The sequence below is a fragment of the Gastrolobium bilobum genome, unplaced genomic scaffold (genome assembly GCF_033153095.1).
Source record: "Gastrolobium bilobum isolate Gb01-03AN ecotype WA unplaced genomic scaffold, APGP_CSIRO_Gbil_v1 utg5611, whole genome shotgun sequence".
Classification (NCBI taxonomy): domain Eukaryota; kingdom Viridiplantae; phylum Streptophyta; class Magnoliopsida; order Fabales; family Fabaceae; genus Gastrolobium; species Gastrolobium bilobum.
The window spans coordinates 255,615-281,691 of NW_026897495.1; the positions used below are offsets into that span (position 1 = coordinate 255,615).

At 32.3% G+C, this 26,077-nt stretch overlaps 1 protein-coding gene across 1 annotated transcript; it reads right to left on the reverse strand.

The window, feature by feature from the left end:
- Positions 1-10,392: 10,392 nt before the first annotated feature.
- LOC133307399 (deSI-like protein At4g17486) lies at positions 10,393-12,641 on the reverse strand. Its single transcript, XM_061507906.1, has 3 exons — positions 12,291-12,641; positions 11,475-11,762; positions 10,393-10,753 (listed from the first exon to the last, which is right to left on the reverse strand). The coding sequence occupies exons 1-3, from the start codon at positions 12,427-12,429 to the stop codon at positions 10,533-10,535; spliced, it is 648 nt and encodes a 215-aa protein (XP_061363890.1). The 5' UTR covers positions 12,430-12,641; the 3' UTR covers positions 10,393-10,532.
- Positions 12,642-26,077: the final 13,436 nt, after the last annotated feature.

Here is a 26,077-nt window from a genome sequence, read left to right on the forward strand (position 1 = left end):
AAAGCTTGTCAAGGTGGCAACATCATTGCTACATTCCATTTTGAGATTACGGACTTGATCAAACTCGACCCTAAGCTATTGAGAATGTCGTAATAGTAAGTCACAGAAAGGGTGCCTTGTTTTATAGAGGAAATCCTAGTTTTCAATTCACAAACGGTGGCGTCATCCTGCTTTATATAGTAAGTCTTCTGAAGACCATCCCAAATCTCACAAGCAGTAGGCAAGAATATGTAATTCTGATTCATCTTTGAAGTCATAATATGTAAGGGACGCGAACCCTTGAACATTATTTCAGTAACATAACAGAGGGAAAGAGAGGGAAGAAAGAAGAAAAGGGATGAGTTTGTATATTTCTGAATTGTGTTAACTGAATGACAGCTGGTATCTTTTATTACATGTGTCAAGGTATCATCTAACTTGACTAACAGCACACTACTCACCGTATGCTACCACTAACAGCATGTACAACCAATGTTCAATGCAACAAAGTAAATTGACTCACTATTGTCTATGACCTTCTATGACTTAGTGATATAGTCCTTGGCCCACAAAGGAGCCCCAACTATCCTCTTGGACTTGAGCCTAGTAGCATCTCTAACATTCGCCCCTTCTGCAACAGAAACCTTGTCCTCAAGGTTTGATTTAGGCAAAGAAAATTCTGGATAATACAAAGTAAGATCGATCTCATTCTCCCAGGTAGCATCCTCTGGAAGGGAGTTGGACCAATGAATTAACCACTGTATATAAGTTCCATGCTCATCCTGAATGACCGACTCATTAATGCAGCCAAAGGTTGCTGAATTGGGCAATTTTCATTGCTGTCTATAGGTAAAGGAAGAGCTACAGCTGACACATCTCCCTTGTATGACTTAAGCACAGAAATATGAAAGGAAGAACGTATCCTACAACCATCTGGCAGCCCAATCTGATAAGCTACAGGGCTTAATACTCTCACCACTGGAAATGGACCAAAGTACCTCTTGGCCAACTTCTGACTTATGCGTTTTGCCACTGTGATTTGTCTAAAGGGTTGTAACTTTACTAAGACTAAATCACCAACCTTAAAAGAAGCATCCTTCCTATGCTTATCAGCTTGTGCTTTCATTCGGTTCTGTGCACCATGCAAATGTGATTTCAACCTCTTCAGCAGCTCATCTCTTTGAGTTAAACTTGTATCCACAGCCTCCACTCGAACTGACCATCTAGGATATGGAGGAATCATATAGGTATCTTACCATAAAGGGCTTGAAAATGTGTCATCCCAATAGCTAAATGACATGCAGAATTATAATGATAGTCAGCCCATCCCAAGAAAACAGCCCACTTGTGATTCTCATCATGGCAAAAGTCTCTGATATACTGTTCCAGATACTTATTGGTGACCTCTGTTTGGCCATCCGATTGAGGATGGTAAGCAGTGCTAGTCCTGAGTGTAGTGCCATTGCATTTGAAGATCTCAGACCAGAACTTGCTCACAAAAAAACTGCATCACGGTCTGATAAAATTGTCCTAGGAAACCCATGTAATTTCACCACCATCTCACAGAATAAGGAAGCTACTTTTGCAGTAGTGTAAGGATGAGCTAGAGCACCAAAATGTGCATATTTTGTCAAACGGTCAACAACAACCAAGATGACATTAAATCCCTTAGAATTTGGTAATCCTGTAATAAAATCCATGCTCAAATCCTCAAATACCCCTACTGGCACAGGTAATGGCTAAAGCAGCCCCAATGGTGGTGAATTGGCTGTTTTGACCAATTGGCAAGTAGTACATCTCTTGACAAAATCATGTACATCCTTCCTCATTCCTCCCCAATAGAAAGAAGCTGTGAGCCTGAGTAATGTGCGGGAAATACCTGCATGTCCTCCCATAGGGTAGAATGTGCCTCTTTTAATACAACCTCCCTCAACTCAGATTTGGATCCCAACAAGAAACGATCCCTGTGATAAAGTATTCCCTCCCTTTCTGTTATCTCAGTATTAACCAACTCTCCTTTCTGTAACTTCAATCTCATGTTAGCCAACTCAGAATCAGATACATTCTCCTCTCTAATTTGCTCAACTAAATGGAAAGTTGCCTCGGATAGCAGGGATAAGGACACACCTGTTTGATCTTCCTCCATACAACTTGATAAAGAATCTGCTACAATATTTCCTGCACCCGGTTTGTATTCAATTACAAAATCATATCCCATCAATTTGGAGGCATATTTCTGTTGCTCTACAGTCTGTACTGTCTGAACAAGGAGTTCCTTCAAGCTCCTATGATCGGTGCGTATGATGAATTTGGATCCCAACAAATAATGACGCCTTTTTTTACTGCCTCTGTCACAACATACAATTCCCGGACATAAGTAGAGGCCATTCGCATCCTTGGACCCAATTTCTTGCTGAAGAAAGCAATAGGTCGATTCTGTTCTTGGAGGACAGCCCCTATGCCTAGTGATGAGGCATCTGTTTCCATTATGAAAGGCTTAGTGAAATCAGGTAAGAGGAGCACTGGTGTCCTAGTCATTACTTGCTTTAATTTCTCAAATGATTGCTCAGCTTCTCCACTCCAATGGAAGGAATCAGACTTCAACATATTTGTCAAAGGTGAGGCAATAGCAGCATAATTCTTTATAAACCTTCTGTAGTACCCTGTGAGGCCAATAAAGCCTCTTAGTTGCTTCACATTCTTCGGTTGTGGCCACTCCCTCATGGTAGCAATTTTTTTAGGGTCAGCTTTGACTCCATCTCCTGACACCACATGACCCAAATAATCAATCTCAGCCAAGGCAAATCCACGCTTGCTGAGCTTAACCACAAACTGGTTCTGTTGTAAACAGCCCAAAGTGACCTGTAGATGATCATAGTGTTCCTTCATTGACCCACTATATACCAGAATATCATCGAAGAATACTATAATAAATCTACGAAGGTAAGGCCGAAACATATGATTCATGGCTGCTTGAAAGGTTGACCGAGCATTGGTCAGGCCAAATGGCATTACCAAAAACTCATAATGCCCCTCATGGGTTCTAAAAGCAATCTTGGATGTATCCTCAGGCACCAAGAGTATCTGGTGATAACCACTCCTCAAATCTAGCTTGGAAAAAATCTTGGCTTCCTTGAGTTCATCCAGCAATTCATCTATTGTTGGAATTGGAAAACGATCCTTGATTGTGATGCTATTCAAAGCCCGATAGTCAATGCACATCTGCCATGAATTATCTTGTTTCTTTACAAGCAAGACAGGTGAGGAAAATAGGCTCCTACTTTCCTTAATAAATCCAGAAATCAATAGATCTGAGACCTGTTTCTCTATCTCTCCCTTTTGGTGGTGAGCATATCTATATGGTCTCACATTGACAGGTTTAGAACCTTCAATCAGATGAATAGCATGATCACAACCTCTATGTGGTGGCAGCCCCTGTGGTAGCTGGAAAACAGCTTGAAACTGCACTAGAATGTCGCAAATAGCTGCTGGAATGATGTCTTTTAATGCCAATAATTCAGGTGCTAAATCGGGTACACTATCCCTTGCACCATGCAAAACCAAAGGGCTTTTCTTCATTTGACCACAATGTGCACCATGCAAAACCACCCTTCCATCCTTAGCCATGAATTCCATAGACATCTCAGCATAATCATGGATAACTCTGCCAAGTGCACTTAACCATGAAATTCCCAAAATAACTCCTAAATTGGCCAAATCTATCACCCACAAATCCACAGAAAATTCATGCCCTTGGATATTTAATGGAACTGCCAAACATTTCCTTTCACAGACTAAGAATTCCTCATTTCCTAAGAACACACGCATCCTTGGGACTTTCACAGATGACAATCCAATAGCATCAACCAATTTCTCCTGAATGAAACAATGAGAACTGCCAGAATCCACTAGAATAGAGACTAACCTCCCTTTGAACTCCACATGAAATTGAAGTGCTCTAGGATTTCGGTCTCCTGCTAAGGAATGCAACGCAGCTTCAAGAGACTCCTCTTGAGGAGGTTCTGGTTGCCAAACAATCTGTTCCTCACCATCAGCTGTTAACTCATCCGAATCTCCCATCAACAGGAACAACTTGCCCTTACACCGATGCCGAGAGTTCCACTTTTCATCGCAAGTGTAACAAATTCCCATGTCTCTCTTCTTCTGCAACTCTTCATGTGATAATTTTCTATAAGGAGCTGATGAAGGCAAGGCAGGAACCACTGGTTTTGAATTTGGCAGCACTGTAGCAATGGGATTGGGTTGCTCGACAGTGTAATTATTGTTTACAAATCCTCTCTTAGTACCAGAAGAAGAAAAAGAAGATCGTAACTCCACAAAATGTGCATCATAAGTGATTGCCAATTGCATTACTTGGTGGAGAGAAGTTGGTGAATGAAGCTGAATTGCCCTTCTTAAATCAGGCAGTAAACCAGACACAAAAAAACACATTAGCACCTCATCAGAAAACTCAGTAACCTGGTTAATCATGGCTTCGAAGTTTCTTATATATTCACTCAATGGCCCTTCCTGTGTTAGCTTGGACAAAACTCCCCTTAAATCTTGATAAGCAGTACCTCCAAATCGCTGACGAATCGCAAGCTTTAACTCCTCCCAAGATTGGACCGAACCTCCATTAAACAACCACTGGAACCATGGCCCTGCTAATCCTTCCATCTTCATACCAGCTAATCGAACCTTAATGGTTTATGGTACTTGTTGTAAGCCAAAATACAACTTAGTACGAAAAATCCAGCTATTTGGATCTGCTCCGTTGAAACTTGGAAGCTCCATTCAAATCGATTTCAGCACCGAGCGAGGATCAGTAGGATCCCACCGCGATTGATTTCGTCCACCCGACTCCATAGTCGGCGAAGCATGTGTGCCTCGCGAGTGAACATTTTCTCCACTACGAGCCTCAACCCCAACCACGGCTGCATGAATTTGCTGGAGCTGCGCGGTGATGTTAACAAACTGATTCTGATGATCATTGAACCGTTGTTCCACCCTAGCTTGCAGATCCTCGAAATTTCGCTCGATTCGAAGCTGGAAAGTACCAAATTCCTCAGCTAAATCCTGGACACGCATCGTGAATCTCGAAAAGAGCTCAATCAATGAAAGCACCAATGTAAGGGACGCAAACCCTTGAACACTGTTTCAGTAAGAGAACAGAGGAAAAGAGAGGGAAGAAAGAAGAAAAGGAATGAGCAATTTGTATATTTCTGAATTGTGTTAACCGAATGACAGCTGGTATTTTTTATTACATGTGTCAAGGTATCATCTAACTTGACTAACAGCACACTACTCACCGTATGCTACCACTAACAGCATGTACAACCAATGTTCAATGCAACAAAGTAAATGGACTCACTATCGTCTAGGACCTTCTATGACTTAGTGATATAGTCCTTGGCCCACAAAGGAGCCCCAACTATCCTCTTGGACTTGGGCCTAGCAGCATCTCCAACATAATATTCCACAAAAAAGTGATGATTTTTGTTTGGAGTTTATCTCCCGGTAATTCCATAGATTTTCTATGGACTAATCTGGAGTTCGGAGTATATCCTCCTAAAAATGATACTGGGAAGGATTGAATGCATCCTCGCATTCCCATCTCCTCAACTCCTCAACTCCCGTGTGCCAACTACCATCATTTAGTACAAAAAGTGATGATAAGCAAGTCTTCATCATCCCACTCATTGAACTTAGGATCTGTTTTGTCTAAGGCTTGCCTTTCAATATGAGTCAATTTACGATGTCCTTTAAGGGTAGTCCGAATGATCCGGAACCGCTATAGATAATTTTTCCCAATGAGGTAGTAAGTCTGATGCAAAATTGGGAGGTCATAAGGAGAGAAAAGTGTAGTCATGGTGGAATGAGAAGCGGGTTGGTTGGCCGTTGGTCGACCAGGAGATCTGGGTGGTTTCAAAATGTAACATGGTATGAAAGCATGAGATAAGTTATTCTACCTACCTTTACCTACTACTCTCCAACATCGTTAGATCAGAATCTCAATAGGAGAGAGAAATAATAAATGTAGTTGAGATTCTGATCCAATGATATTGGAGAGTGGTAGGCAAAGGTATGCAGAAAAAATAGTAGGTAAAATAATCTATCGCTGAAAGCATTTATAATCGTTTAGAGTTTTATTATTTCTGCCTCTATTATTTTAATAAAAAATTCAATGAAAAATAGATGGACATATACATTATTTACGCATGAACGCCAGAAGACCCTTGCGTGTGGATATGTGTTAAAAATGTAAAAACATGGGAGCGCATAAGAAGGCCAAGGTGGCAATTTAGGTCGACACGACCTGATACTAATTCGACACAAACACGAATATACTTAACATGAACATAACACGAATTTGAAATTAGGTTAAAATATTTTACACAAACACGACTCACTTATTTTGTGGGTTAACATGACACGCATAAACAACCTGCAAACTCATAATATATCGCTTATTATGCGAGTTGACACGACACGACACGACACAACACAACATAAATAATCTGTCAACACCAAATTGTGTTATTTATTATACGTGTCGACAGGATATGATAAGATACAAATAATATGTTTATGACATAATACGATATAAATAATATGTAAAAAAAATTAATGCGGATCAATTTCAAATTTGCAGATTGACATGTGACACTACATAAATTTTTTCGGGCTAAATTTTATCAACCTGAATACAATATAAATTAAAAAATGAGTCGACTCAAATATAAATCTTTTGTGTCGTATTAGTAGATCATATTAAAAATTGTATCCTCTGTGAATAAAACCACGTTGGATCTTAAAAAACAGTGACCAATTGATCTTCAAATGTAATAAAGGCGCAAATAAAAGAGCCGCATTGAAGGGGGTAACTACAATCAATACGGACTTAAAAGATCAAGTACATATATTTTTAAAGGGAAATAATCGTTTATAATTTTTTTTTTATAAATTTACATAAATTACATTATGTTCTTCCAAGAGAAGATAATGTTATTATTGTTTTTCAGGAAGAAAATAATGTAGATTGTACGAGTTTGTATATAAAAAAGTTTGTAAATATAACCTGTCCCATTTTTAAAGGGATATATATTTATTATATTGTACAAAATAATTTTATCTCTTATATGCATATATAAAAGTGTGGGGCGCTTTATTTTCATTTTTTTTCTTTTTTCTTTTCACATGACCTCAAATAAAACTCATATATTTTTATGTGTATAAAAAGTAAAATTATCTCTTACTGAGAAATATCAATCCTATATTTATAATATCTATCTAATATGCATAATTGATTACCTAATAAAGAATTAATTCTAAGGAAACAGCTCAGGAGTGAATCAAACCTTAATCTGTCACATATTTTTTCAATAATCAATCCTATCATAATCTATCTAACAAAAAAAGAAAAAATTATTCAATCCTAATCTGTCTAATAAAAGAAAAAAAATAAATCTATAAGAATTACTATAATCATACATTCTTTATTTATACCAGTACCACCCTTCCTGAGAAGGCGCAATAAAATGAGGTAGAGAATCCGAAATACCAGTACCAACCTTTTAGGTCTAGTTTAATATTTTAACACGTTATACTTTTTTTTTTTTTAGTATAACTCTCGGAGGCCGTTTGGTGAAAGAGAATTTTTTTTTTTTTTTGAAAATTACGATTTTCAGGAATATAATGAGAAGATGAATTTTCTGTGAATGTTATCAAAAAGTTGTTTGGTAGACCAAAATATTCTCGAAATATTAGATTGATTTTCTTGATGCTATGTTTAGTTGTATTAAATTTTTCCTTGCCATAGAAATCCTAAAAAATACCACCCCTGGATAGTATTCCTGGATGGTATTTTCAAAAAAAATTACACACACAAAATAAAATTCTGGAAAAATCAGATTTTTAGAAAAATTTTAAAAATCTTGTACTAAATAAATACAATTACCACTTTAAGTTTTCCGAAAATTCTAAAAAAAATCTTGTGACAAACGCTTCCGTAGGTATCCCCAACCAACAGTTGAAGACTAATAATACCCTTGAAGCTTAGAGATCACGATACTTAATAATTTCATATTCCATAAAAATTTCACCAAACTCAGATTCCTTCTCCGTAACAGTACTAAAGGAATGAATAAAAGAGAAAGGGAAAGGGATGGCTTGTGTGGACACGATTTCCAAAAAAAGCTTTGTTGATTGTCATGCTTCCATGCGACGTTTTGCATCAAGCATATCCAAAGTACGGGAAAAGGATTAATAGGGTGCTTATCCTTCACAGTACTGCTACAAGCGAAAATACAACTGCGCAAGAAAAGAGAGCGGGCAGGAAGAAAATGCTAACGTTATCTATTTCAGTGAATTAGCTGTGAATTTTAGTATATTGATGTTAGAACTTGGAAGAGTCCAGATAATTTTTTCCTCCTAATGTCAAATTCAGTTTTTGTAGTAATTTTCTTTTCATGTGGATAATGCTGGAGCTAGATAACAAGAAGAGTTCTTTCCGTTGATAAAGAATCACTTCAACCCAAAATCTTAAGATTAAGATTAAGATTTTGGATAAGAGTCTTTTTAATGATTTATATTATATTCTCTAACACACCTCCTAACGCAAGAGTTCTTTGGGCTTGAAGATTGGATATGACACAAGTTTATTTTTGATTTGTCTTGTGAGGCACAAGCCCATTATTTAATCTGCCTTGTACTCTTCTTAATTTTACCTGAAAATAGGGGCGGTGATGATCGAACTCGTGACCTTGTGGTCACTTAAACTCAAATATCATGATAAAGAACCACTTCAACCCAAAACCTTAATATTTTGGATAAAAGTCTTTTTAATGATTTATATTATATTCTCTAACATCTGTTTCGTGGTTCATTTGCATATTTAACTTTTTTTCCCCTCCCACTCAAGTTGTTGGGAGTAGTTGTGCCAAAGCTAATGCGTTAATCTAGAAGTACTTAGCCAGCAGTATCGAGAAGGAGATGAGCAAAATATTTTCATTACTCCTCCTGGGAGTGGAAAAAATATATATTAGTCCCTTTCTCTCTCTCTTTTATCTTTCTTTCTCTCTCTTTTCCTCTGTCTCTAATTGGCTCAGCTGATCCGAGGAGACAAAAAAAACGCTCCTAGTAGAGAATACTTGAACATCACTTACTAGAAATAGAAAAAAATAACGCCCCTAACACCGGGATTTTTTAAAATGATCCGGGCCTATTTTCTTATGGTGGTCCCTTTTCTATTTTTTGAAAAACGTGTTTTCTTTTTTGTCTCTCGCTTCTTTAAAAATTTTCTCCAACTCCCTTGTTCTTTTCTACTTTTAAAATGGGACCATGTGTACCTGGCTCACTAAAACAAAGCTCCCTAACACCAAACCCTACCCCCTCTTTTGTGATTAATGACATGTTTTTTATTACTTTAGATAAAAAGGCACCTACTCCGGGAGCACCGGAAATATGTTGCTGGATGAGATGATTATCGTTTAGAGGTGAGAAGTTGGACCGGGGACAATGAAAATGATGATAAGGTGTAATGGGTAGTCGTTAAGAGTGCCTTAAGTCACTCTTAATAGTAAGCTATTGGATGCCATACCAACTCAGGTGCATTTAAGATAACAGGCTGTGATCTCAAAAGATCATAAAAACTAAACATAAAAAGCGAATAAAAACACTAGGACCAAGCTCAGAAGATCATATAAACACAGACTCCTTATTTGCCTAGAAAATTCCAGCTTTCAAATCATACCTAATTGAGGTAGCAGCCGACTATCAGCTGCATCTATATCTACCCAAGATTTTTCCCGTACAATATTGCTTTGTATTTAATAATACATTGGCAGCCAACCATAGGCTGGAGCCTATATCTGTATCTACCCGATAACATTCCCCACAAAATTTAACCTACAAATCCGTGCCAACCCTATTGGGTGGAAGGATAATAACCGTGCAAATCAAAAGGTCCCAGGCCTAATTTGGAGCCCATATTATTTCAAGCTAATTTGGTCTCTCTAATACTGCATCCCCGAATTCTCTTTCCCTGAATATTTCATATCTTGCATATCACAATGGAAAAGGATCCTATTAAATGGGATTGAGAACCCCGAATAGATTCAGTATCTAAAGCACAAGGTTGAGAAATTAGGACTCTAGTTTGTGCTAATTTAAGACTCTGTTGCCGTCAACTCACCATCTCTCTTATATTTCCTGTCTTGAATTTATTTCGCACTTAATTAAATGTACACTATCTTACATAATGAACACATTACTATATGCTACATCAGCAGCTAATATAGATAAATCAAGATTAAGAAATACGTAGCCCAAAAATCTAAAAATAAAGGACCCTTCCTTCCCGTTCACCAAAGAAAGCAAGCATTTAAAAAGAACAGAGACAGAGCAACCATTCCATTTTAGCCATTGCCACACAATTGAAGATATACAGCAGAATAGACAGATGAAGCAGATGAAAAGGTTGCTTCCCTGCTCATCTTTGGTTGCTTACATGATTCTAACATCCTATGTTTCAGAGCCTGTCTCCTGTCAAAGCTTTACTTTACTGTTAAGGTTGAGGATGAACAAGCATTAATTACAGATGAAGACGGAGGAAGGCAATGTCTTTGGCTACTAGACAATGGAAGATTGGAGGAAGCCTCATACTTCCTGGACTGGCTTCTAATTTTCTTCTTTTCTCCATCCTGAACCCTGTCTAAAGTAACTGGAATCTTTGCTTCATTTAGGCTGGTTGGAAGAACGCAGTTACAGAGAAAACCTTCATAAGGAGAAGTAGAGCTTAACATTAGAAATCAGGAAATGCTTAGTAGTTGTTTTCTTCTCTTTTACAAGTAGAATCATAGGAACATAAAAAACTTTTAAGTGCAACATATGACATAACAAGTGCATATTGAATGTGGAACACTACAGCATGATAAAAACAGCAAGAGATTTAAACTTTACAAAACATCAATTAATCCTGGCAAAACATCTCTCTTGTCACTTTATGCAAAGAGTGAACAAAACAAAACAAAAGCACTCAATTCTTTATTTCCAATAAAATTAGATGGAAAACAGTGCAAAAAGTAATTACAACCTAAAAGCAGATATAAAAAACAAAGATTAATCTGCAATATAACATTCAAAACTCAAACATAACCATATAACTACATTTTTCACAGGTGTGTTTGATATGCAAGAAGCAAGAGTTAGTTCATCCTGTCCAGATCCTATATCATTTAAAATTTAAAAGAGGAAAAAGAGGGTGATTGCCATTCTAGAATCTAGTGGTGAGCTAGCACATTGATCCCTGAAAATAACATCAACGCCTGACACCTTTTTGAAAAATAGGAAAGAATTCATGATAAAAAATATCTTTTTTCACAATTATCATAGCTTCTTGCAAAATCTTCTAAGCATCTGAGTGAAAAACAAACTAAGACAAACAAGATGAATGAAAGATAATAACTAATCACAATACACTTTCATATATCTCTTACCAATTCTAGCAAGCCGATTTACCCATCCAGGGATTGACCTTCCTGTTAATCTGAGACAAACATCGTTACAGAAGTGGTTACAGTTTTTTTGGATAAGATGGTAGGTGTTCCCAAAATAATCTTCAGCTAGCTTCTCCATAAATTCTCGAACATCCTTCTGGCCCAGATCCGTTGATCCAATGAAAATTGATTTTCTGAAGGTGAATCCAGGACAGTGTTTAGGTTCCACTTCAAAAATCCCGGTCGCGTTACGTTCATGTGCTCCAAATCCATATTCAATACCATGAACTACAAAAAAAACTGAAGCCATTAAAAAAAATATATATTTTTTAATATAATGACAAACATCTAAGCAGACAATGAAAATCTGATTCAATTACAGCAGATTTAAAACAACATGGAGAACAATAGTTATTAGTTTATAATTCGTATCCAACATTGATGTTAGCCTTCAATAGATTTAAAGAATAGATCATTTTATTCTGTAACTAACTCCCAAAAAAAAAAAAAACAGTTAGGAAGAAGTTCGTGAATGTTTTTATATTGTCGTTATTAGTTTATATTGAAATATAACATTTATACACAGACGAATGTTCCTTTTACGCACACTAACCTATTCCGAGGATTGAGCTTTTTACCAAACAGGTAGCATATCCTCGGATCTGGATTTAAAAATCCAGATTCAAATTAACCGTAATTATCTGGAACAGTAATTGACAATACCCAAACATCCAAAATATGATTCATTAGGAACATGTCCAAGGAAAGAAGAACCAACGACAGAACAAAAGGGAACAAAAAAAAAAACCGCGTTACCTTGAACACCAGAATGGTAAACTCCGAGGCCAAGCCAATAAGCGTACCCATTGATCGGGGTAAGATCATAAACGTTAAGGTAAACCGGAACCGAACCGGGTTTTTTCTTCCGCGGAAGCGGTACCAGTTTACACAGCATTATTTGAATTTGATTTTTTTTTTTTTCTTTCAGGTTCTCGTCCTAACAGAGTTGGTTGGTTCTGGCTTTTGGCTATGGTGTGTGTATGTTACATTAGCGGCGAAAAGGAAAATTTAGAGAAATTCCAAGGGCAAATTGGGAACCCCAAATAACCCCTGAAAATTTCTCTGAATTTAAATGATTCTTCCTTCTCAGTATATGATATATGCTCCCCTTACCTTTCGGAACAAAGAAGAAGAAGAATGTTGTAGTGTGCTTTTGCTTCCCTCACTTTAGCTTTTATTCCTTTCTTTTTGGTACATTTTTTTATTATTATTATTATTACCATAATTACTGGGAATAACATTTATCATTTTAAAGGATATAAACTTATATCCTTTTAGATACTAATCATTGATTTTTGTCCATCAACGGTTATAATTTATTAGATTAAAATTATTAATTAATTAATAATAAATTTGACCCATTAAGTTTGGTCCAATAGATTATAACCGTTGATGGACGAAAATCAACGGTTAGGATCTAAAAGAATATAAACTTATATCCTTTAAAAGAGGATAAATGTTTTTCTCTTGTTTCTGGGTATCACTATTATTTATGGAAAATAAAACACGGCCATAATTTTACAAAATGAAAGTTAAAATGATATAGTTAAGATCTTAAAAATACATTTTGTACATTATATATTATTTTAACAAAAAATAAGTTAAGAGATTAAGCCATTCTCAAAAAAAAAAAAAAGTGTATTCTAATTTAATATAGAAATAAGAAATATTTACTAGTTAATTTAGATATGATACTCAATCTTAATTGAAATTTGGAAACACTCCCATTAAAAAAAATAAAGAATTGAATTTTTAAAATATTAATAGAGAACGAGTAATAATATGCTTACCTTTTTTCATGCTTATTGTTCTTACTCCTCTTAAATGCCATTAAGGACCAGTTTTGATAGACTTTTTTAAAGAAGAAAAAAAAAAGCATTTTTACTACAAAATTTGTTTGAATTCTGCTTTTAAAAAAAAAAAAAAAAAGTCATAAAAAAGTTAATATGCTTTTTTGGAAGTTAAAAATTTTGACTTTAAAAAAAAATACGTTAAAAGTTAAATATTATTTTGAAAAATCAAATATTATTTTTAAAAAATAAATAAATAGTTTTACCTCTTGTAAAAAATACTTTTAAAATAAGCAAGGCATAAAAAATATTTTTTTTACAAGCCCATCCAAATGAATCATAATCTGAGCTCACCCTCGTTCTTTTTCTCTAGAAATTGTCATCAAACAATGTTGAAGAATGAAGAGTAGTAGGTATAGGGTTGGCAATATGGGCCAGCCGTCCCGGCCCGCCGCTAGCCCGTCCAAAATGGGCTGGCCCGCCCCGGCCCGTTTTGACAAAATGGGTTGAATTGAGTAACCCGGCCCGTTTTATGAGTGGGCTGGCGGGCTACGGGCCAGCCCGCCTAAAATAAAAAAAATAAAAAAATAAAATACAAAAAATTAAATTCTGCATAAAATCACATAAAAAAATCTGTATAAAAGCATACAAAAATCTGTATAAAATCCTAATGTGCTTATGAAACCAAGAAGATCAGTGTTTAATAATCTGCATATAAATATGCATCTTTCAATCCAAAAAAAATAAAAAAAAAATAAAATCATATCAGGATAAAATAGAATAACAAAACAAGTAACAAAGTGTTGTATGAGCAGTCCACAACAATTCAAAAAAGCCACTTGCAAGCAGAGAAATCTAAGATACGGAGCTACATAACAATTGGGTAACCTAAAAAAAAAAAAAAAAATGACTTGGCGGGCTAGCCCGCCCCGTGGCGGGCTGACCCATATGGGCTGGCGGGTTTGGCGGGGCGGGTTTGGCGGGCTGGTGGGTTGAAAGACTCAACCCAGCCCGCCCCATTTGGCAGGCGGGGCGGGCCAGCCCGGCGGGCTCAGCCCATTTTGCCGGCCCTAAGTAGGTAGAGTAGAGTAATATGAAAAAAAAAGTAGGCATAATATATTATCCCTTGAAACTTGAAAGTAATTAATACGCATAAAGAATTTGTTTTGCTTATTGTATCTATCCCTCTTCAACATCGTTAGATCATGATCAGAATTCTAAGATGAGAGAAAAATTTTGAAAGTCAATTGAGATTCTAATCTAACTAGTATATTATCCGTGCGATGCACCGAGAAAAAAGATTAAAATTTTTGTCGTTCGTCGTGATTGGTTAATCGCACTGCAAATCTTATATTTACAAAAAATTGTGTTATTATTTTGTTCTATATTTCAGGTGAAAAAAATTACAACATTGACATAGAGCTTTGCAAATATCAACAACAAACAAAAATCTGCTATTCAGAGGGATAAATAATTTTGCATACAACTACTTCATAATACACCATAATATGTTATAATACACCATGTTAACACGAGAAAGGGATATAAAAAGAAAAATGCATACAAATCATTGCTTACTATAATATTTATCAACAAAATCAAAGTGACAATAACACCAAGCAAATATGGATTTAAAATATCAGCTTTTACCTATAATATGAAAACGCTATTCATTCAGTGTCATTTCATAGCAATCATTGGAGGGATGAGTTCAACACTTACTAAATATGTCATTTCTTGTGTGATTTTCGTTCCTTGTGCCTACGATACAGAAGGAAAAAACTCATTAAATAAGTAACACTAATATGTTAACACCCAAAAGTCATAGTATTAGCAAAAAAAAAAGAATGTATTAAATTTTTTTAAGGACCAAAAAAAATGTTGTCTGAACGGAATTTGAATGCAACTTAATCAAATAAGCATGTGTAAGTCATATTTTTTGCTTACATTGCAACAAATGCATATGAACAGAATCAAAGCAACTACACTAATCTTTGAGATAGACTTTCATTTATTGCAATAACATTTAAAAAATAATAATAAATAATTATTATTTGCAAGGATTTGTGTCGTTAGTATTTGGAATTCTACAAATTTGTATTTACAAAAATTAAAATCAGATTTAGGAATTTAATTATAAAAGAAAAAGGATGAAATTTTAATTTAATTATAAAAATGTGTTTGTGGGTCGGCCCTCCTAGCCGAGTCCAGTTTGTCACCTCTAACTATAAGCATGTAATAGGTTTTTATATTTATCCATAAAAAAAGATTTTTATAGTTGCGTCTAGATTTTTATGTTTTATCCCAGAGATGAACTTTCATTTACTACAATAAGATTTATAAAATAATAATAAATAATTTTTTTGCGAGGATTTGTGTCGTTAGTCTTTGGAATTTCACAAATTTATATTTACAAAAATTGAAATCAGATTTAAGATTATTCAAACCAGAACAATGTTTCCCTCCAAATTATTCCAACCAACACGTTGTTTCCCTCCAAAATCCAAACCACGAAGAGCACCGACGCCTCGGGCCGGCCGACTCGTCACACGGTTCGTACTTGCGTGTTAAACATAATTTTTTATCATGTTTTTTTTTAATTTTTATTAATATATTTTATTAAATTTTTATTAAATTATTTTATTAATTTTTTATTAAATTATTTTATTAATTTTATGTCCAAAATACCCCTGTCCCTATCCGTTGCTTCTCTCCAGATTATTCAAACCGAAACATTGCTTTCCTCGAGATTATTCAAACCAGAACAATGTTTCCCTCCAAATTATTCCAACCAACACATTGCTTCCCTCCAAAATCCCAACCATCAAGCGCACCGACACTTAATTATAAAAGAAGAAGGATAAAATTTCAGTTGAATTATAAAAATATATTAGCGGGCCAGCCCTCCGGGCCGAGTCCAGCTTTTCACCTCTAACTATCAGCATTTTATACTTGCAATTTTTTTTTGCAAGGATTAGTGTCGTTAGTCTTTGAAATTTCACAAATTTGTATTTACAAAAATTGAAATCAGATTTAGTAATTTAATTATAAAAGAAGAAAGATAAAATTTCAATTGAATTATAAAAATATATTGGCGGGGTGGCCCTCCGAGACGAGCCCAGTTTTCCACCTTTAACTGTTAGCATTTCATATAAATAATTATTTTTTGCAAGTATTTGTGTTAATTACACTATTGCAATAAAAAAATGAAAGTTTGTTTATAAAAAAAAAAAATGAAAGTTTAATTTCTTTCTTATGTTCTAAATTAAAATTTTAATTTTTATAGTTCTTAAATTTTAATAATTTTTTTTTTTACAGAATGACAGACGTCATCTTTTATTTAAATTTAAAATTTAAAACTTTTTATATTAATTGTATATATTCTTTTATATAATTTTTTTCTATTTTAATTTATGGTTTTTATATTTTTTTTAAGTGGTTATACATGTATATTTAAAAAAATTATGTTAATTTTTTTTTTAAAAATACATGTATATTATTTTAATTGGTTATACATGTATAATTAAAAAATTTATGTTAAAATTTTAATTTATTTTTTGTAAAGTATAAATTGTGCCATTTCTTATTTTTTTTCTTTTAAATTTGAAATTTTAAATAATTTTTATCTATTATAAATATTTTTTTATAATTTTAAATATTTTATTGTTTAATCTATAATTTTATATTAAATTTAATTTATTATATAAATCTTTTTCCACTGCATAAATATTAAATGCTGAACTCTTTTTCCACATATCAAGTTCACATAATTTTTCATTTAATTTATTTCCAAATTTCAAATTTATTTTACAATATAATTAATTTTGTTATTTTACAATTTTTTTAATGTTTTGTTTTTTTATTCAGCATTAATAGGGCTAACAATTATCCATGTAAAAAATAGTGGATATACAACAAAAGAAAAGTATAGGTCTTTTTTTCTTATAATATACAATAACAAAAAAGTAGTGGGACATTAAATGAGTTGTCTGCCACAATAAATGACTAACTTAATTTTTCATTGTTTTTTTATTTTGATTTTTAAAATAAATTATTATTTATTTAATTTTTTTATTTCCAAATCCTTTTCCACCATTCCAATTTGAAATTTAAAATTGAAATTCAAAATTTGAAATCAATTCAGAATTTGAATTTCAAAAGAGTGAGCGATTCCAATATAGAAAGCATTTAAAAGAGCTGAGTAGTTCAAATGTACAAATCAGTGAGACATTGAATGAGTTGTCTGCCACCATAAATGATTAACTTAATTTTCCATTATTTTTTATTTCGATTTTTAAAAGAAATTATTATTTATTTAATATTTTATTTCTAAATCCTTTCCCACCATTCCAATTTGAAATTTAAAATTTAAATCCAAAATTTGAAATCAATTCAGAATTCGAAATTCAAAAGAGTGAGTAATTCCAATGTAGAAAGCATTTAAAAGAGCTGAGTAATTTCAATTTACAAATCCGTGGGACATTGAATGAGTTGTCTGCCACCATAAATGATTAACTTAATTTTTCATTGATTTTTTTAAAAGAAATTATTAATTATTTAATTTTTTATTTCCAAATCCTTTCCCACAATTACAACTTGAAATTTAAAATTGAAATTCAAAATTTGAAATTAATTCAGAATTCGAATTTCAAAATAGTGAGCAATTCTAATGTAGAAAGCATTTAAAAGAGGTGAACAATTTCAATATACAAATCAGTGGGACATTGAATGAATTGTCTACCACACTAAATGATTAACTTAATATTTTATTTATTTTTATTTTGATTTAAAAAGAAATTATTATTTATTTAATTTTTTATTTTCAAATCCTTTCCCACCATTACAATTTAAAATTGAAACCATAAATTTGAAATCAATTCAGAATTCGAATTTCAAAAGAGTGAACAATTCCAATGTATAAAGCATTTAAAAGAGCTAAGTAATTCCAAAGTACAAATCAGTGGGACATTGAATGAGTTGTCTGCCACCATAAATGATTAACTTAGTTTTTCATTGATTTTTTATTTCAATTTTTAAAAGGAATTATTATCTATTTAATTTTTTATTTCTAAATCCTTTCCCACCATTACAATTTGAAATTTAAAATTGAATTCCAAAATTTGAAATCAATTCAGAATTTAAATTTCAAAAGAGTGAACAATTCCAATGTAGAAAGCATTTAAAAGAGCTCAGTAATTCCAATGTACAAATTAGTGAGACGTTGTATGAGTTGTCTACCATCATAAATGATTAACTTAATTTTTCATTGATTTTTTATTTCAATTTTTAAAATAAATTATTATTTATTTAATTTTTTTATTTCCAAATCCTTTCCCACCATTCCATTTTGAAATTTAAAATTGAAATCCAAAATTTGAAATCAATTCAGAATTTGAATTTCAAAAGAGTGAGCAATTCCAATATAGAAAGCATTTAAAAGAGCTGAGTAATTCAAATGTACAAATCAGTGGGACATTGAATGAGTTGTTTGCCACCATAAATGATTAGCTTAATTTTCCATAATTTTTTATTTCGATTTTTAAAAGAAAATATTATTTATTTAATTTTTTATTTCCAAATCCTTTCCCTCCATTCCAATTTGAAATTTAAAATTGAAATCCAAAATTTGAAATAAATTCAGAATTTGAATTTCGAAAGAGTGAGCAATTCCAATATAGAAAGCATTTAAAAGAACTGAATAATTCAAATGTACAAATCAGTGAGGCATTGAATGAGTTGTTTGCCACCATAAATGATTAACTTAATTTTTCATAATTTTTTATTTCGATTTTTAAAAGAAAATATTATTTATTTAATTTTTTTATTTCCGAATCCTTTCCCACCATTCCATTTTGAAATTTAAAATTGAAATCCAAAATTTGAAATCAATTCAGAATTTGAATCTCAAAAGAGTTAGCGATTCCAATATAGAAAACATTTAAAAGAGCTCATTAATTCAAATGTACAAATCAGTAGGACATTGAATGAGTTGTCCGCCACCATAAATGATTAACTTAATTTTCCATAATTTTTTATTTCGATTTTTAAAGAAAATAATATTTATTGAATTTTTTATTTCCAAATCTTTTCCCACCATTCAAATTTGAAATTTAAAATTGAAATCCAAAATTTGAAATCAATTCAGAATTCGAATTTCAAAAGAGTAAGTAATTCCAATGTAGAAAGCATTTAAAGGAGCTTAGTAATTCCAATCTACAAATCAGTGGGACATTGAATGAGTTGTCTGCCACCATAAATGATTACCTTAATTTTCCATTGATTTTTTTAAAAGAAATTATTAATTATTTAATTTTTTATTTCCAAATCCTTTCCCACAATTACAATTTGAAATTTAAAATTGATAGTTTTAAAATCGAACTCAAATGCAAATAAAATAAAAATCTAGCTAGCTTACCAAAAAAAAAAAAAATCTAGCTATTGCCGTGATTAGATATTTATATTTTTGAGCAGGCGCAAGTTAATTACTTACTTTGCTTACAAGTTACAGCTGGGGAAAAAAGATGCATCAATTTTAATATTTCTCCTTTAATCAACTCAAGAATGAATATTCTTACAAATATCATGGCGAATATATATTATAATTGATTGCATTATTTAAGGGGAAAAATCATTAAAAGGTAATACTTTATTGACATTATGAGCACCAAAGCAGCCATGTAATTGACAGTATTGTTAGGATTTAATGGAAATGTCATCCGAATTAAATTATTTAATTTTTAACAATTAAATTTTTTTCTTTTTTAATTAAAAAATTTAAACTAAATCAAATTAATTTTAATGGGTTTGATTTAATTTGATTCAAATAATTTTTTTTCAATTATATGTTTCCATTTCCTAAAGTAAATGCAATATCATTTAAGAAATCAAGGCAGACATGACCAAGGCCATGGTCGCAGGCAAAATAATAATAAGAGTAAACATCATTTTTAGTCCCTGGCAATATTTACGAAGTCCTTTTCAGTCCCTGACAATAAAAAAGGATCAAATTGGTCCCTGAAAGTACAAGAAAAGGGCCACTCTACATATTTGGGAGTTGACATAAGGACTAACATGACCCTTATTTTGTAATTTCAGGGACCAATTTGGTCCTTTTTTATTGTCAGGGACTAAAAAGGACTTCGTAGATATTGACAGGGACTAAAAAAGGTGTTTACTCTAATAATAATAGTGGTCGGAATACCAAGAATTTATCTTATCACAAGAAATGGGTGAACAATAAATAGAAAAGGTGTAAAATTGTTACTATTGTGTTGTGAAAATACATTTGACTCGTTGTATGCCCAATATATCTTACAAAACTATCAGGGGGCGTTTGGTTGAGGAGAAATTTTTTGAATACTAGGGAAATGTAATTGATAGGGAAATGGTTGGAAAGTGAGTTTGATAGGGAAATGTAAAAAAAGTTGTTTGGTTGTAAAAAATATAGATGGACAAATTAGGTAAGATTTATAAAGTCTATGTTTGGTTTGGGGTAAATATAGATGGGAAAATAAGTGACAATTACGAAAATATCCCTGTTTTTAAAATTTTTGGGAAAATAAAAAAATTGTAAATTAAAGACAAATGCGAAAAAGAAAACTGGGTTTAATGCTTTGTCAATGGAGGAAGGTGTGAGACCTAGGTCATCTGCAGTGCCTTCCCCAAAACCTGCAATGATTTTAATGAGGCCGCCAAGTTCAGGGCCAACAACGAATCTGCAACACCAATTTGTGCAGAACATGGGTCCTCCTATACCACCACCGAAGTGGATTACTGAGCACAGGTTACGAATGGAGTATATACTGGGCATCAAGAAGCTGCATTGGGGGGAGCTTATGATAAGCACATGAAGAAGGTGTACCAAATTAAAACTCGTCAACCCCAAGACATGCCAGAGTATGGGACTCAATAGTGATTATTGTGGATTTCATTTGCCTTGTGACCGAAGTGCAATTGCTTCTTGTTCCTCAAATCGGAGCTCATTCAAGTTCAATTCAACAATGGAATTTGAGGGGGCATTTATTTGATGCCATAAATCAATAGGCAGACAAATGCTGATCAAAGCTTACAATAACACTAATTTGCAGTGAAAGAGTTACTACGATCAGCCTTCAGTAGACAAGGGCTCTTTGTTGATAGTTGTCCAGGCCAAACCAATTGGAAAGTTGCGACACAGTACATTTTCTTCGCCTTTTTCTTCATGCTTTACATGAGGGTATTACAGTCTTATCTTGATTCCACTTTTGCCATTTCCCCCTCTAAGGAGAAAAACCCACCTCCAATTTGTCTTTCCTAATAGTGCCAATAGCTTGCTTTCTACCACCAGATGAAGAATGATAGGAAAATATAATAGATGGGGAACATAAGAAAAACTGTCTACCAAATGTGGGCGTCTTAATTTGCCACTTTTATTTGCATAGGCAAGTTATAGAAAACCCTCAACCAAACAGCACCTCAAGCATCCATAGGAAAAGGAATAGGGTACGTAGAAAGTAGAAACAGTGGCGCGGAGCCGCGCTCTAATTTCAGCTGTGCCAAATAATTATATGTATTTATTTTTTTTAATTTTTGTTGGTTTATATCCTAATATATTTAAATTACATTAAATACAGAATATCTTTTTTTTTTTTGGAGGTTAAATACAGAATATCTAGACAAGCAGCATTACGAAGAGTTATAATTTTATTAAATATGTTTTAATTTTACTAAAAATAATTTATTTTTATTTTTTTTATACAAGTAAAAGTTAGACACATAACCTAATACAACTTACTCAAATCTTTTACAAAAAATATTTTAAGTTTTACATAAGGCCAAATTATAAATGGTAGTCGGGCCAAATTATAATTTTAACCCGGATTAAATTATAATTAATTATATAATTATATATAATAAGTACAATTTATTAAAATTTAACCCGGACCGAGGCCACACCCACATCATACATACTCCGCCACTGCGTAGAAATAAATTTCACCTAGTACGATGATAATGAATTTATTGGAATAACACATTGTGTGTCAAACTTCTTTGACGAACCTCAAAGCAAAAATTGATTACTTGATAATAAGTGATGTGAATACCCATAAAAGAATAAATGGTTCTACTATTAGTTTGAATTTCTTCTTGTTTTTTTGTTTTTACTTTTTTTTTTATCATTTCCTTTAATGAAGCAATATGAACATTTGACAATCATCCATTAAACTCAAGATAAATGATAATAATATGCCTTGTCGATAGCATAACAGCGCAGAATATCTTTTTTTTTTTTTTTTTTTTTTTTGTATTAACGCACGAAATCTTTAAAAATACAAAATATTTTATTAATTTGGTTATGGGTAAAGCCAATATTGATTCAATATCTAGCAATGCAAAAATGGTTGAAAGCTGCAAAAGAGTTTAAACATTTCTATCCATGAGAACAAACTTATCATATTGAAAATTTCTTTAATATGTTTGGTTAATGGGAGCTTGAAAATTTAAATTATTTGGCCCAGCTTTTCTTTTTAAGTTTGACCTAATTCTTAAATTGGTCTAAGTTAATTCCTCCCCCAAGATATACATAAAACAAGTCATCAAACCAAAAGCCCAATAATTTGGAGAAGTTTTATTTATTCTGGAAAAATTTGAGGTTTTTATATCTTTCTATTTTTTTTAATAATAATCTAATTATCTAATAAAAATATCATATTATAAGTAGATACATTAATATATTAAAAACTAAAAAAATAATATATTTTAACCAGAAATTAAGATGATCATTGAAAAATATTATTTAGTATGATTTATAATTATTCCTCTTCAATAGTCCTTTTTTTTTCTTTTTAGATAAATCACTGACGGGAGATAATCAAGACAGGTCCATGATTAAGGCTTTAAGTCTTTTTAATTTTATAACATTTTAACTTTGTTTCTAAAAGAGTTCTTGATAACTTATTTACGTTCATTGTAGAAACATTAAATCCTTATAATAATATCATAAATAATACTTAAAAAAGTTATTGATTTAAACTTAATCTATATAGTTATCATAAATGCAAGGTAATAAAAAAAGCCCTGTTGGGGTATGGGTATAGCATCCTCTGATAAAAAACGGGTGAATATAATTAAGAACATTTTTTTTGGTAAGCTGTAATTAAGAAATTTTAACATAACAGTAAACCGCTAAATTTCATGATTGCCGCATGCTAAAGGTTCCTTAAACAATGATGTGTGATAATGGAGCTTGAAACAAGGTAGAATTATTATACGGAGTTGATGTCGGTGCTTTGGATCTCACAATCTCAACTCAACATCCATTATTTGCAGATTTCAATGTTTTGGAAAAAAATTTCCTGGAAATGGGGGCTTCTATATAAAAAAATATATATATCAATCGCTTGGGGTTTTTAATAGAATGCAATTCGTATTGGGTGGGCTGTCCTTATATCCAGAATTTTTTTTTTTTCAAATGTTCATGTAATATTTTTTGGAAACAAATAATTAATCTTGTTATTTATACGGCATCGTATCATATCAACACATTATTGATGAAAAGAATATTCAGTATGTAAGTTATTTCATGTCTTATCATTTTTTGTTAACCAGCATAAATAAATAAATCGTATTCATATTAAATATATTCGTATGTGTGTTAATTCGGTATCAAATCGAATTAAAACAAAATTATATAGCATCTTTTATTATTTTTTATATTAATTTATTTGTTGGTATTACGGATTGCATAGTAAGTAGCTATATAGTGTCAATCATAAGAACATAAACAAAATTCACAACCTACCGATCTACTTTTTAACTTTATTCATCGTGGGGTACCTAAGGAATCGATGCTTTATTTTTCCCATTTTTTGCCCTCTTTTTCTTTCTTGACGAAAAGAAGTCCGATACTTTTCCCGCGGGAATAACTTTGTGGAAGTTGTGCTGGGAGTAAATAGCAGTGCTTAGCAATATGATAATTTAAGGAGATAGAATATTTATATTATCAATTTTTTTATTTTATTATCATTCTTATTATTATTAGATTAAAGAAAAAGTTAGATGAAGAGAGAAAAAATAATTTTAGAATCCAATGATGATTAAAGTATTAATAGAAAAATTGATGATATAAATATCATATCCCTAATTTTATTTTGAGTTTGTTTTGGGTTCATATCTCCGCCTAGGCTTAAAATGCTCAAACCTGTAAAGAACTTTAGGATACACTACTCCAAAAGTTTGTATTCTAAGGTTCTTAACATGGTATCAAAGTCGAACGCCTCTCATTTTTTTTGTAGTGGAATTTTCACATGTAGGTGAACTTGTATGTCGTTCACCATTCAAGCCCAAGGGGCTCTCGTGTGAGAGGACGTGTTGAAATATATAGTCCCACATTGATTCTATGGACAACTAATGTGGGGTTTTAAGGCCTTGGACACTTCCATCCTTAGAGCTAGTTTTTAAAGTGGTGTATCCCAAGATTCTTTACCGAACCAAAGAGTTCAACCTATTCAGAGACCCAAAATCCTTTTACCCGAATTATTATTTCCAACTAACAGTATAAGCCACAAACCCGGATTATGAGACCATATGTCACGAGCCAGGATCATGGATTTAAACCCATGACCCTTTCCCACTCGCTCATAACCACGATCACTTATAAATTATAACCACTTGGTAGGGCAACAATTCCTACAATTGCGTGACAATACCATGTCTGTTATAAGTTGTAATTATCACATCTGAAGGTTATATAGGCTTACAAACAATACCAAAGGAGGACACTTTTCATGAACCACATTTACCTATTCTTGCAGAGCATTCGTATTATTATCACCTAGGTCATTTATGGTGGACCGGGCTTTGGTGTGCCTTAATCAAAAAGAAAAAGAAAAAAGAATGAGAGGTAATTTAAAAAGAAAATAGGGATATAAACGTAAAAAAAAATCCTTTATTGAAAAAGGAGCATCGAAAAAAATGTGCACCGACATCATAATAAAAAAATCCCATCTATTATCCAAACTCTTATCCAATTATCCTAGTTGGTGTTTACTCAGAATTATTTTTTATACTTTTTTTAAATAGTTTTATACTAGTATCTAATAATATAAGTTGGCTGGCAATATATTATATTTAAAGACATTAAATGATGTCACAATATATTATTCATCATTTTATCAATTATTTAATTAATCTGATTTCAGCCAATTAAAATCACATGGATGTTTTTAAATTGCGTTGAGATATCACATTTGCTTAAATTTCATTGAGATTTCTTTATCTCGCTTTAATTTACTTTCTCTTTTCTCATGTAAGTTTATAAATTTTTTACAAAATAATAATAATAAAAATAATAATAAGTGGATTAACAAATAAAATTATTTATTATCCCTAATACACTAATATTTCAAATCCATGAGAGGGGGTGATGTGGGAGAGTTGAACTGCCAACCCATAAAAGAAGTTTCGCCTCAAATGGAAATCTTATGTTTGTTTATTAAAGAAAACAAAAAGTTTGAAATGTATTATCATTTGATGTTGCATTTCACCAAACTAATAGAATTACTGTTGTTTCCTTAGCACTTGAAATTGGTAATATTATGTTTCACAAATGGGATTTAATTTATTGTTTCTAATATAACATCATTTATTTAATAGAATAATTAAATTTACCCTTCTAAATCATAATCTTATTTTTAACTTATCTATTTCTTATGATTAATTTATAATATTCATGTTTATTTTTAAAAAAAATAATAATTATGAAAATAAATAAAA